At 39.2% G+C, this 14,506-nt stretch overlaps 1 protein-coding gene across 2 annotated transcripts in view; it reads left to right on the top strand.

Annotated features, from left to right (window-relative positions):
* The window catches only part of FCHSD2 (FCH and double SH3 domains 2), a 119,259-nt gene that overhangs the window by 57,252 nt on the left and 47,501 nt on the right, over nucleotides 1–14,506 (top strand). For both annotated transcript variants that reach the window (XM_059466595.1, XM_059466596.1), the window contains exons 4-8: nucleotides 2,738–2,814; nucleotides 3,887–4,031; nucleotides 6,862–6,995; nucleotides 7,853–7,907; nucleotides 8,282–8,410. In XM_059466595.1, coding sequence (XP_059322578.1) covers nucleotides 2,738–2,814; nucleotides 3,887–4,031; nucleotides 6,862–6,995; nucleotides 7,853–7,907; nucleotides 8,282–8,410 — 540 coding nt within the window. The remainder of the gene's footprint in view (nucleotides 1–2,737; nucleotides 2,815–3,886; nucleotides 4,032–6,861; nucleotides 6,996–7,852; nucleotides 7,908–8,281; nucleotides 8,411–14,506) is intronic.

The following is a 14,506-nucleotide window of genomic DNA, read 5'->3' on the forward strand; positions in this document are numbered from 1 at the left end:
TCAATTATAGGGTTTTTGGGCACCTGCTGTCATCAGCACCTCTCAGTTATTATTACAGATAAAAACCTTACAACTGCTTTGGAAAGTATCATTAATATGACTTCTAAAAAGTCTTCCAACAATGATCTTTTTATTTAGGTTATCTCCCTCTTTCCTTTTCTAATGGTGATCCCTTTTGTAAGTATTATAGCAAATATTTTAAAGTTTTTTCCTCCCCAATACCTGCCACAACTGACTTTATTAGAGAATATCAATAAATAGACTTGAGGTGAGGTCTGGTGATAGAAAACATCAAACAGGAGCTGCAGGCCTGGGAAATACAAATCTGAGTGTGTGTGAAATTGTGCTGATTTTTTCCTGGATGCCAGAGCTCCAGGGGTGTCTGGACAAAGCTCCCAGGGTGGGATTGTTGGACTGTGCAGGGCCAGGAGTTGATTTTGTGATCCTGTGGGTCCCTTCCGGCTCAGGATATTCCATGATTCTTGTGTCCTCCCCGTTCTCTTCACTTTTTTGAGTTGTTCTGTTGCTGAGCTTGTTCAGTTTGGAAATTAATGGTTAATCCCTCTGGGTTTATGGTTTATTTGCTGACATCAGTGATAGGATTTCTCTGGGCAAAAATAGCTTTATTTATCCCTCTGGTGACTTTTTCTGCATCTTAATTTTGGCAGAGCTTGTCCTCAGCTGCCAGTGAGCTTTTTTTGCTGTTGGGGAATGTGTGTTCGGCATCTTGAGGCAGACCTTGTAGTGGAGTCAAAAGAATAAAAGGTGGAAAATGGAATTAGCACCAGGTGGAGGCATCTCATAAAGCTCCAAATCCCGTCACAAATCACTCTGCCAGGGTTAAAAGGAAATGCTGTTTTTCCTTTTATCTGGGGTTTTTTTAACAGCTACCTGATGGAATTCACATTTTTTTTTAAAAGCATGAGGGAGCATGACTTTGCTACTAGTGATCTATTAGCAACATTTAATTTTTCTATGTGAACACATTGATCAAATCATAGCTTGCTGATAAATTTCTACCAGTGTGTGGGCTGTGAGACATGAATAAAATCTTGTGGTGTTTCAGCTACTCATGATATTTTTTCTAGGGGTAATTCAAAGGTTATTGCATGTTAAACATGGTATGGAAAGTGTAAATAAATGACACTGGGCAAAGATGTCTCACCCCAGGCTCTTCCTCAGGACTGCTTTTCCAAAATCCTCCTGGGGCATTGATTCTTAGCTGGAGAGGGAATTTCCACCCAGGTCTCTTCTTTGCTGTGTAGGCTGACATGCAAAAGCTGGAGGAGTTTTTGTGGTGATGGTCTGGGTTGCAAAGAATCTTCAAGGGCTTGTGTCCAGCTGTTGTCCCACCAGCAACCCGTGTAAGCAAAATGGGATGTGTACTGATATATTGAGGAAAATGGAATATGTATTGATATATTGAGGAAAATGGGATGTATATTGATATATTGAGGAAAATTGGATGTATATTGATAAATTGAGGAAGATGGGAAATATATTGATATATTGAGGAAATTGGATACATGGTAAAGAAAATAGGATATATATGGATATATTGAGAAAAATGGACTATATATTGATAGATTGAGGAAGTTGGGATATATATTGAGGAAAATGGGATATAAATTAATATATTGAGGAAAATGGAATGTATATTGATATATTGAGGAGGCTGGGATGTATATTGATATATTGAGGACATTGGATATATATTAAAGAAAATGGAATATATATGGATATGCTGAGGAAAATGGAATATTTATGGATATATTGAGGAAAATGGGGTATATATTGATATATTGAGGAAAACGGGATATATATTGATAGATTGAGGAAGATGGGATATATATTGAGGAAACTGGGATATATATTGGGGAAAATGGGATATATATGGATATATTGAGGAAGATGGAATATATATTGATATATGCAGGAAAAAGGGACCTATGTTGATATATTGAGGAAGGTGGAATAGAAATGAATATATTGAGGAAAATAGGATATATATTGATCGACTGAGGAAAATGGGATCTATAGTGATAGATTGAGGAAAATGGGATGTATATTGATATATTGAGAAAATTGGAATATATACTGATATATTGAGGAAAATTAGATATATATTTGATATATTGAGGAAATGGGCATATATATTGAAGAAAATGGGATATAAATTGATATATTGAGGAAAATGGGATCTGCAGCCAGAGGAGGGGTCGGTGTGGAGCAGCTCCCCTTCCCTGTGTGGTTATAAATGAAACCCTGCTGCTTTCTGACCTTGAGCATGAAAATGTTGTTATTGATTTCCTGAGGCCGTGCAGAAAGAAACTCAGGGACTGAAGGGTGCAATTAACATGAATAATTAAAGATGAGCTGCGTTTGTCAGTCTCTTGTGTGGTGAAATGCTGTGGGCAATGGGCTCCTCCTGGGAGCAGCAGAGCTCCCGCAGCCTTGCATGGTCCAGGCTGGGCATGTCGGGGTGGGCTCATAAGCGATGATCCAGATGTTTCCTGGGCGCTGGGAGCCCCCTGTCCTGATCCACAGAAATACAGATTGGGGTTCTCACAGCTGGCACAAGTTCAGCCTTTTCCCTTCCAGCATTCCCAGCTCTGAGTGCGGGAATTTGTACATTTGCTGAGCTGGAGATTGTTTGCTTCTTTGGGTTTTCATTGAGCAGAAATTATATTTTAATTACCTTTTTTTTTTTAAACTATTTCCCCCCTTCTTTTAACAGAGCATTCAGAAGCTGGCTAGCCAATACTTAAAGAAGGACTGGCTTGGAATAAGAGCTGAGGAACGAAGTGATTATAGGTAATTTACCAGTTGGATATCTCAAAATTGCTGTATTTATCATTTCAATTTGTGTCATTATTCTACTTAACAATGAATCACTGCTTTTCTGTAGCTAATTTTTCTTTTTTCCTTTGTAGTAGAGCATTGCCAGTTAAAAGAGAAGCTTTGTTTTCCTGAGATTAGTCTTAAATAGATGTTTATGACTTGAATATTTAGGAAGATGGGAGAAACAAAACAGCTTGACAGGACCACAACTGTAATTTGCATCTATTTGGGTATTAATGCCCGTGTCTGAATATAGATTTTAGTAGGTAACTTTAAGGCTAGAGGGATAAGTGTGTGGATTGTTTCACAGGAAAAGAGAGGAAGAGATCTCATTTTATGAGGCTGTTCTTTGTGAAGATGAAATCTGACAGCAGGGAGGAGGCAAAGCAGGAGCCAGTTGTTTACAAAACTTTATTTCATTAACATGAAAGGTGGATAAAACATGAAACCAGAAATAACTCAGTTGCTGAAATCCTTTGAACAGCACCTCTTAAATATTTGTAATAAGCTTTCAGATGTTTTGTTTTAATGTCTTCTTTGTATTTCCACAAGTTTTATTTCAAGCAGGAAGAAATTGACAGATTTGTGTTTGGGACTTTCAGCACCCTCTCGTTGGTTGTGTGTTTAGAAAGAAATAAACTGAATTATCAGTCTCAAGTGTACGTGAAACACTCCCTTAACACCCATGAGATCCCACAGTGCCAGAGATCTTCTCCCAACCCCTCAAGTGCTGAACCCAAAAGGTTTGGTAACAGATTGAATCACAAGAGAGGAGCAGGCAGGAAAATATTTATTTTTGGTGCAACTTCCATTAAAGGTTTTGTTAAAAGTGGAGATGTTTGCTAAAGGATTGTGCTTTAGATTTTGTTTAAAGCAGTTCTTGGAAAAATGTGTGCTGCTGTCACATAAACCAGCCCAGGAGCTGGATTCTGATCCTCATGGAGGATCCTTCCAGTTCAGGAGATGCTATAAATCTGAATTTTCAGTGGAGCGCCTGACCTCCCTTTCTTCCTTCCCACACCCTCTCTGTGTTTCATTGTTTCAGGAGCATGTACTCAGTTTGGAAATCACTCTTAGAAGGCACCATGCAGGTGGCCCAGTCCCGACTCAACATCTGTGAGAACTACAAAAACTTAATTTCTGAACCAGCCAGGAGCGTCCGGTGCTTTAAGGAGCAGCAGCTGAAGAAGGTATTTGTGCTTTAAGAAATCCGCTAAACTATTGTTGTTTTTATTGAGGAAAAAAAAATATATTAGGAATCTTTTATTGTGGCACTTCTAAAATATCTAAGTATTCTTCATCTTATAGGTCTAAGATTGATCTTATAGTACTCTTCATCTTAGGCAGCTTGTTGGAGAGAGATCAAAATTCTGAGCTGTTATCCCAAATTATAACTGCTTGGAACTGAGTGTCCTAAAAATATTATATCAATTGGTCAAATATATCTCAGCAAGTCTCTCACTGTGCTGTAGAAATTGCATTGCATTGGGTTTGCAGTGACAATTGCAAGTGGTTTTTGTTAGAAAAAGTTCTGATTTTGAGAAAAGACTCATCTGAAACAAGGAGGAATGGCTTGAGCAATCTCCAGGGTGGAGTGGAGACTGTCCAGCCACCTCCTGTAACACTATCACAACTAAGTGCTCCAAAAGCCGCTTTAATTATCTTTTTAATTATCTGTAATTGTCCCTGCAGAGAAAATAGTGTAGTTGCAGTGAGCTGGATATTAATTTAATTGCTTCTTGCATTTGTAAGTCATTTATGAGGGTGGGCAGGCCCTGGCACAGGGTGCCCAGAGCAGCTGTGGCTGTTCCATCCCTGAAGTGTCCAAGGCCAGGCTGGATGGGGCTTGGGGCAGCCTGGGACAGTGGAATATTTCCTATTAATTAAAAGAGAAAAAACCCAAACGACAGACATGTTATCTGTCCTTGTTACAAAGTGACAACAATGACCCAGACACGCCTGGTTCTGTGTTCTAGAGGAGTTTTTTGTAAAATACTTGGTTACAAATTTAAATAGATGTTCATGTAACGCGAGCTCTCAGTTTGTGAACAAATTATTCTACTCCTGGAAACATGTGCAATATCTGTTTTGTGAGAGAAAAATTAACTTTATTAATGCTATTTTATTGTCCTGTGGAATTTTATTTTCATGCAAAGCTTTCCAAACAACACTGTGGCAATTTTATGGCATTCTTACTGGTAAATAATTGTACTTTATTCATCTGCAAGTGGTGATAATTCAGTGTTCATGAGTCAGCAGCAGAAGTGGGATCTTTACATTCTTAAAAGTCATAGAAGTTCCTTTATTCCTGCACTTGTGAATCAGCAGAACCAATTATTACAATTATCGGGGCAGTATTCTGGTTCAGAGTATTCTAACAGTGATATGCTTTTCCTACAACATGGAATTATCATCCACTTGGCAGGATTAATTTTCCTACACAACCAGTTTATTGTTTTACACAGTGCAGCCTCTCACCCTTCCCTTTGAATTCCCAAACAGATACATAATGGACAGAGCAATAATTGTTCTGACCTCCATTCAGACAAAAGCTTATCAAAATTAAAATTCAGTCAGCAAAATACTTGTGAGGTTACATGGGAGTACCCATCTAAAGTGGCATCCAGTCTAATGATAATTTTTTATCCTACAGGGATGCAAACCAAGATTATTTAACTCTTCTCAAATGATCTTTTTAACAACTGGGGTTATTTGATATTTTAATTTTTTGATGCTTGCAGGAGATTTTGGGGATCAAAATCCCCACTGATGTTGCAAAACCCCAGTCCTTTTCAGAGTCTTTTAGCTCTTTGTCAGCTATGCATTACGTACAGATTGTTTTACCTTTCATTTTTCACTGATGCAGACAGAGGTCTCCAAAAATCCAAATTGTGCCTTCCACCACTCTCCAAACCAGCCTGTAGGGAAGGCACCCTCTGGAGCCATGGCTTTATTGGTCTGCACACATCAAACAGTGCCTTTGGTGGGAATTTTTTGTAGCAATTTGACAGCTTCAGGGAGGGCAGGATTGTGTGGTGAGAAGAGCAGCAGTTCCTGTTGGCTGCCTGTTTGTTTTTTCCAGGTGCCTGGGTGTTATTTTTGAGCAGTGGAACAGGGGCAAGTCAGTGTTAGGTTGTTGGATCCCAGCGCCCCCTCAGTACTGCGCTGCTCCCAAAGGAGGTTACATTAATTATGCATTAATAATTAGTGTGATGAAGGAGCTGGGGTCTTTTGCAGGGGTGTTCAGCACCTGGAATGAGGGCAGCCAGGGGAGTGATGATGATATGAAAAGAGCTTGGACTTTGAGTGGTGTTTGAAGGATTCAAAGGTTTGAACTCAGCCCTGGGTGCTGCTGGAGCCTTCACTGACCACATCCAGCCCATGGTGTCTGTAATTAAACAGAAATCCACTGGACTATCAATCTCCTGCATGCTTAATCCACTTTGGGTAAAGGAAAATCTTTAGTAATCTCTTCCAAAGAGAGTTTTAATTCTAGACACTGATGATTCACGTTGGTTTTCCTACCTAGATCCTGCTTAGCACACATCCTTTCCCACTTTGTTGGGGTTTTTCTTAAGCTGGCAGGGTGTCTGAAGAATTGCTGAATGTAATAATTTTTCTTCCTGTTGTGTTTTGTGTGGCAGCTTTTGCCTCATGTTTTAAATTTTAAAGAAGGAAAGGTTAATCATTTTTTTGGTATCACTTCCAGTAGATTGCCTTTGGATTTTTCCCAGTTGTATTCCGATGGCTTCAACTAATTACTGCATCCAAAGCTTTCAGAACTTTTCTGTTTAATTTGTGGGTTATCCTAACACTTTAAACAGCAGCAGAAAGAAAGGAAGAGAGAAGGTTTTGTGCTCTGATCAGTTTTAAAGGACCTGCATGAATAATTGACCAGAAGTGACTTGAAGCCTGCATCCTTCCCTATAAAATACCATGAAACGCAGCAAAACGATGATGATGATATTGTTTGGATGCAAAAAAAAAGTAATATTTTCTTTCCTGAATGCTTTTTTTCAGTGTGTGGACCAGCTGACAAGGATCCAAGCTGAACTACAGGAGACAGTCAAAGATTTAGCTAAAGGCAAAAAGAAATATTTTGAGACTGAACAGATGGCTCAGGCGGTGCGGGAGAAAGCTGATATTGAGGCCAAGTATGTTTTTCTAATGGCATATGCAGGAATAATTGCAGCCCCAAAAAGCACATTTCTATTAGGTTTTGCACTTGATATTTGGCTTTCAATGAGATTCTGCCAGGTTTTCTCTGCATTTTACTTCTATATATTTCTGTAGCTATTTCAAGCACACACTGGGAGGAAATTGGAACTTGTTTGTGTTGGTTTGTTTAGGAAGGAAGTTCAAGTAACAGCTTTAATTTGACATTTTCTATGGAACTGGCATTTTTGTGATATTAAAGCCTCCTGACTTCCTTTTCTGTCCACATATCTCAAATTTTGGATCAGTCCGTTTAGAGGAGGAGAGGCAGCAGGACACTGTTTTTCATTTTTTGAGATAAATTTTGGAGGCTTTAGGTTTTTTCTGTTCCTAAAGAGGACGATTTCCTTCCTTCCAGGAAAACCAGTAACACATGTTTTGGGTTTGGAGTCTGGCCTGTCTTATGGGAGTTCACCACACCCCTTTTGCTTTATTTTCCCTTTTAGTTTTATTTTTAGAAGTTATTCAGAATTGCTCTCAGGGAATGAAATGATGATTTCCTTAGAGATCTTTTCAGTCTTTCTGAGGGATGATGAAAAGAACTTTAATAAAGTTACCTATAATACCTGAAGAAAGTTAACAATCATACATAAACAAACAAAAACAACCAAAAATTTGAGTTTGGGGGTTTTGGAGCAGATTTATCCTGCAGTGTTATTCAGATTAAAATAGCTATTTACTTGATTTTGTTTTCTTATTTATTTTTCAAACCACCATCCTTCAGACAGCGAAAAAATACTTTTGTAAAAATGGTGTAAGGCAATCATTCAATTTCTTTTGCTCTTTTCTGTTCCAGGTCCAAACTTAGTCTTTTTCAGTCAAGAATAAGCTTGCAGAAGGCAAGTGTGAAGGTGAGTGTAAAACTTGGATTTTGCTGCTCATTTCTTGAGGCAAATTCCCCAAATTGTCTGGAATGTAGAGGTGAGGGACAGCTTGGAAGGGAAATTGGTGGGACAAAGGATGATCTAAGAGCATTCTCTTAGAATTACAGAATTTTAATTCTCTTAGAGTATAGAATTATATATGGAATATATGCAAGGAATAATTTGTCTAATTAGAGTTAAAACTCTTCTTTGAAGACCACCCGTGAAATTCTGATTGCAGGAGACAAAAATCCATGCTAGGAAGACTTAAAAGCCATAAATGCCCTAAAGTTTTCACTGTATTAACACAATATACACACAATGAATTTGCCCCGTGTGAGCTGTGTTTTCCCTTGTTGCAGTTAAAAGCCCGACGATCCGAGTGCAATTCCAAGGCTATTCACGCCAGGAATGATTATCTCCTCACTTTAGCAGCTGCCAATGCCCACCAGGATCGCTACTATCAAACTGACCTGGTGAACATCATGAAGGTAAGGAAGCTGATTTCTGCCTGCTGGAATCCAAAATGCAAAGAATTGTCAGAACACTGAGCCTGTAAGCAAAGAATTAAACACAGGGTTTGGTCTGAGACCTTGGGAAAGGCTTCCAAACTTAGTGAGAATATGGATTTGTAGTTTAAAGCAGAGACTCATTGAGCTAAGTTAAAGAAAGTTGAGAGTTTAAGATATAGAAAAAATAAAATTAAGATATAGAAAAAATGAAAGTTTAGAGTTTAAGATATGGAAAAAATCAAGAGGTAAACAAGGAGTTGAGAATGCAGCACTGTATTTGCATTGTATTGCAAGTTGCACATTAACATGATTGGTTAAATAAGGCTTGCACTGTAGCATGGGTCCATAAGATAAAATATTTAAGGATTGAGTCAAACACATAAATATCCTTGTTGGCAGTGTTTTATTAATCAATAACTCCTTAAAAAGTCTGGTAACTGAGGGTTTTGTGACCTCCTGAGCCATGCAGTGAAGATGTGAGCCAAATTCCCCCTTCCTGCCTGTGTAGAAGATAAGAAAATGAACCACATCATCAAAAACAACTCAGAGGTCCTGTCTGGAATTCCTTCCAAAATTCCCCACAAGTGAATTATCACAACTGGGAACTGGGTAAATCAGGAAAGTCCAAAGTCCTGGATTGGCTTTTCCTGTGAGCTGCCACGAGTGAGAGGGAAGGTGGAGCCTGCAGTGGTGTCTGAAAAACTTGGAACCAGCTTTCAGGCCCCAAAACTGAGCAATCACTTCATTTTTTAATTCAGTGCCTTTCTGAACTCAAAAACTCAGTTGGATAAAACTCCCTTGGATAAAGGACTAAAAAAAAACCCAATTGGAAAACTCCCTTGTATAAAGGATTCGGGTTTGTCAAACTAAGCCCTGTCTTTCCCTCTTGTAAGGAAACTGGAGATTTTTTTACTTCCTTAGTACCATATCCCATAATCCTTTTGTGTTCTGATCAGAACACTTCTTTATGGTGTGATTAATGAGCTAGAGTTATTAATTATCTTGGTTTCGAGACCATGGGTTTTTGGGAACAGCATTCAGCATTCTTGTTCTCACCTGTGGCACTTGGCCAGGCCAAGCCTGGAGGAGCTCCTTGAACTCAGAGGAAATGACGCACTTCAAAAAGTTCAAATCTGATTGCTCACAGTTGTTTTTTCTTAAATATCACCCTAGAATTAATTAAATGTACGCTATTCCTGTGTCTTTGAATTGGAGAGTTACAGATAAATTGTAAAATCATCTCCTTCACACTTTATCTGCTTGCATTTCACATGTTGACATTTTCAAACTTTGCTTGAAATTGCTCTTTACAAATTATTTCTAGACAGGGTGACTTAGAAGTCTGTCATTTGCATTTTTAATTGCTTTATTGAAGAAATAGCGTAGTATTATAACAAATCCCTGTATTATTAGCATACCTTTGCATTTTGGGGGGGAAATACTGATATGAAAAGCAGGTAAGTGAGGTAAAAAATAAAAGCACCAAAGAAATTCTCCTGCTTTTCCTTCTGTGTGTGCTTTTCTGTTTGTAAAATGGGAATATTTTTGCTGACTAAATGTTTACTACATGGAAGTGCTTGTAAAGAATTTCCTTGTGCTGGTGCAGATAAAATTATTAATTGATGCTTACATAAGATAATTCCATACTTACATGTGCTTGGCTGTCATCACTTAATGCTCTTACTTGGGTGCAATTCCAGGAGGGAATTGAATAGGTTCACAAAAAAACAAACAAAAAAGGTGCTTGAAATAATTTTTAACAATGAGCAAGTAGCCTTGGAAATTTTTTTTCAAGCCTTTCTCAAGCTGAAGCTTTTTATTTTTCATGCAGAAAAAGCCTTAGAACTTATTCTTTGATATAAATAATTGTGGTTTACTGAAAGCCTAAGTGCTTTCATCCAGCCAAATTACTGTGGAAGGAAAGGACAACACTCAGGGTTTATTTCTCTGCATCTCTCAGATATTTATAGCATCGAATCTCTTTGTCTGGTAAACAGAAGTGTGTTTTTAATGGAGAGCTGTAAATTCAGGCCTCCTGCACTGTTGGCCATGAGCAAAACTCCCTGGGAACACACCCAGGTGTCCTGGGAATGGGGCAAGGCAGCAATCCCAAAATTGGAATGGCTACTGGAGATTTTAGAGGAGAGAGAGGGAAAATCTTGAGGAAAATCAAGGATAATGCATCCCTGGACTCTTAATTTTTTCATCCAAAAGCTGTAATGTAAATTGAAGGATAAAACTGCTTAAATATATAAATCAATACAATAGGAGCAGCAGCTTGTAATCCGGAGGGGGATTTGCTGGCAGGGTCCTGGTTTCTCATTCTGCAATTCCTAAGGGAACCACGCTGTATAAAGTACAGAAAAAATGGTTATTTTATTTAGCAGAATGATGTAGCACAAATGAAGAAATAGCTGGAGAGAGAGCTGACCAATTGAAGGTGAAGAATCATTCAGTATAAGCAAATGTACAGTGACTGAGAAATGGAGCAAGATCTTGCCAATTTTGGTTGACCAGGCAGAAAATAACATGTGAAATTAGTGTTAAAAAGCGAAATGCAGTAACTTGGGGGAAAAAACTTGCTGCCTACAGAATAAAGAACTCTGAATAGCCATTACTATTCTTGAAAGAGATGCTGGAACTGGAAAATGGAGTGAAGGATAAAGGAATGGAGACATCTGTGCAGTGTTTCTAATCTCCAGGTGACATCCCTGGGAAGGGAGGATTTTGGGAGGGAGTTTCTCCCTTCCAGCACAGGTTTTGTTTCAGTAGATTGAGTGGTGCTGTGACCCAGCATATTTTGCATGCTGTGAGCAGTTGTAGTGTCTAAACTAAACATCTTTGCTACTGTGTTGTGATTAAGATTCAGAAAATGTGCTTTTTATCTCGATATTAGTAAGCCCTTGGGTATTCCTGTGGTGTCACGTGCTGTCTGTGAGTGTTTCCCCATTTAGCTGCCCTTGAGCTGATTTTTGAACTGCTCAGGGCCCTCCACATCTCTAAATCACATCAAGTATCTCCTTAAACTGTTCAGATTTTGGACCCAATGCCTGGTTTTTCCTAGTTGTTACCCAAAAATGATAAAATCTGTAGAGCTGGAAAAAACCACATGCAAACATTTCAGCTGATGCTTGGCTGTATTAGTGTATGTAACACTTAGAGATGTGTCAGAGGCTGTTTCTGATTGCATCCACCATAAATGTTTCTCCATGGGTTTTGGGGTCTTGTTTCCAGAATTAGGATGGAGTTGAGTTGGTTTTGTTGCCTCTGGCTTGTTGGGAGCCAGGGCTGGCTTGGCTGGAGCACATCCAGTCCCTGGCCTGTTATCTTGGAGATACCAATTATTACCACTGTGTTAATTGAAAGGATTGAAGGGACCGCAGTCAGGCTAAAAATGATTTATTACCCAAATAAACATCAGCCTCAAAGGCTGTGAGATTTAAAAGAGCAAGCAGTCAGCCATAGCTTGAAGTAGTGACAAGTTTCTTCATTACAAGGCAATGTATAACATTCTAATCCAATAGAAAGTTGCCACAAAGTTGATTTTGTTTTTCTAACCTATCACCTTTACTTAATTCTGCTGCACTGTGGATACTTTTATCCAATGGGCTCCTACATACGATTCTCTTATAACATTTAAACTCTTGGCTTACTCTATGCATTACTTATTTCAGTAAGTAAATGCTTACTAAATTTTAGTAATTATAAAATAGTTACTTTAGTAATTGCATTATTACATTATAAAACCCTTCACCATCTTGCTCAATGTCTCTTATTTACCTAAGGTAAATTCTTACTTACAGCTATAGAAACATAAGTTTGTAATTTTTCTGCTTAATTTCTGTGTACTTTTATTTTTACATCAATCCAAGCTTCTTGCAAGGCTGCAAATGAAACCTTTCAGTGTCTGTGGAAGTTTTTATCTTTCGATTTCTTATACTGGCCATGATGTGCATCCAGCTGCTGCCTTTGGGTTGGAGCTGTGGCACTGCGCTCTCAAGCCATCCCTGTGCACCATCTGCATGGCAGACAGTGCTCATTTGGGTAGCAAACATGAGATTTTCCTCTCAGCTCTGACATGGCTGCACTGATAAATAGTGGGTTAAAAGCTCAGCTGATGGGGCTGCCTCTTCCCATCTGTTTTCTCCTTATATTAAATTACCTTTAATTTCAGTAGGCTAAAAGGTGTCTTACTTGGCATGAAATGGAATCACGGGCTGTTTATTGTTGCGTGTGGACATCAGGGGTTGGTGCTGGCATCCTGTGTGAGCTGAGCTGAGCAGAGACAGGTGGAGTTCCTGCACAGCCAGCCTGGGGAATGGATCTTGAGTGCTTTGGAACAGTAAAATCCAATGAGAGGCTGTGTAGGTGTTGGAGAAAGGAGGAGTGGGGATATTTTGCAGCCTCAGTGTGTGTTTGTGCCTGCAGGAGGGATTTCCAGGCTGTTGGGAAGGACAGAGTGATGTGTGCTGGGCTGAGGCAGCTTGGGCTGCTCCCAAGAGGAAGCTGCTGCTGGGTTTGTTCTGTGTCTGGCTCTGGAATTCTGCTGTGGTGCTGTCCTGTGACAGATGAGTCACAAATCCACCTTGTGGCCTTGTTTTCTTTTCTGTGACAGGCAGCAAAGGGGGTTTTTCATAGTTCCTGGTGCACACAGCTTCTCCTTGTTTTTGGTGGTTCAGAGTATGTGACTTTATTCTGCAACATTTTTTTGTAGAGAAGAAAAAATTATTTGCTCTGCTGTGTTTGTGACTGTGAAAGCCATCACAGACTAAACAGGGATGCTTGGAAAGAAAATAGAAAATTGCTTCCAGCTTTTTCAGTAGGATGAAGAATTGTTCCTACTGTGCCTTCCTAGTTTTCCAATTACAGCACTTAATAAGGAGCAAAGCCATTCTGGGTCTCTGTTCAGAAAAGGTTTGAATCCTTTTGCCTTGCTTTTTATCTGTCCTTTATGTCCATTTCAATCTCTGCAGTGAAATTAAAACCCCTCAAAGCCCTGACTAAATAAAGCCTGGTAATGTTTTATTCTTTGCCAATTTCCTGACAAGCTGCTTAGGAAGAGTTGCCATCACCTGAATGTGAAAGTACAGTCAACAAACCCTTTTAAAAATAAGTTGTCTGCCTGGTGCTTAGGTTTTTACGTTAAACTGAGGTCAGAAGGAAGGCTGAGATGATGTTTGAAGTCAAATCAGGACTGTTTTCTTTTTCATCCTTTTAGAAACTTTATATTTTTTAATGGTGTGCTCTTAATTCTGTAAGTTCCTCTCATGAACCACCTCAAGGAATGACTTTACACAGAAACTTGCTACGAGGAAATGTTGACATGAAAAAAGACAAGCAGGTGTGCTGGACACTTTAAGCAGTTCTGAGATTATTTAAATAGAGGAAAAAAAAGGGAACAAAAACTTTCATTGCAAAATCACAGGATGGTTTGGGTTGGAAGGGTCCTTAAAGACCATCCAGTTCAACACCTTCCACTACCCCAGGCTGCTCCAACCTGGTCTGGAGCAAGTCCAGGGGTCCAGGAATTGCTTGCAGGTGGTCTTGCATTTTTTATGACCACAGAAAAATTCTGGAGAAGGTAGCAAGGAGTAACAGCAGGTATTTCTAAACTGAGCTCTTTTAAAAGGAAATATTTCATGTCATTGCTCACGTGGGCTTTGGTGTTTGAGGGAGAAGACTGTCAAAAGCTGGTGCTTTGTCTTTGTGGTTTCAGTGGTTTCTTTTATCCTGTTGTAATTATCAGGCTGCTTTTCTGGTTTTTTCTGTACTTTCCAGCTTGCTTGACATGAGGAAGTGGAATTGTGTAATTTGGCTCTTGTTCTTGATCAGAGTTCTTGTGATGATTTGGCAGGTTTGAATAAAAACTTTGTTACATCATTGCAACAGCCCTTTGCTCAGGTGTGGGTGACACAACACAAGTTACAGCAGAGCTTTGTTAATTTGAGCGGTTGATTTATAAAATTACAGGTGAAGTGTGGCTTTTCCACACCCTTGTCTGTTTTTAAGGACTCTGATAGAGGAGGAGATCTGGCTGACTTCCAAGGAATGTCAACCTGGTGTACTTGACCCTGC

This window comes from Ammospiza nelsoni, chromosome 2 (genome assembly GCF_027579445.1).
Source record: "Ammospiza nelsoni isolate bAmmNel1 chromosome 2, bAmmNel1.pri, whole genome shotgun sequence".
NCBI lineage: Eukaryota > Metazoa > Chordata > Aves > Passeriformes > Passerellidae > Ammospiza > Ammospiza nelsoni.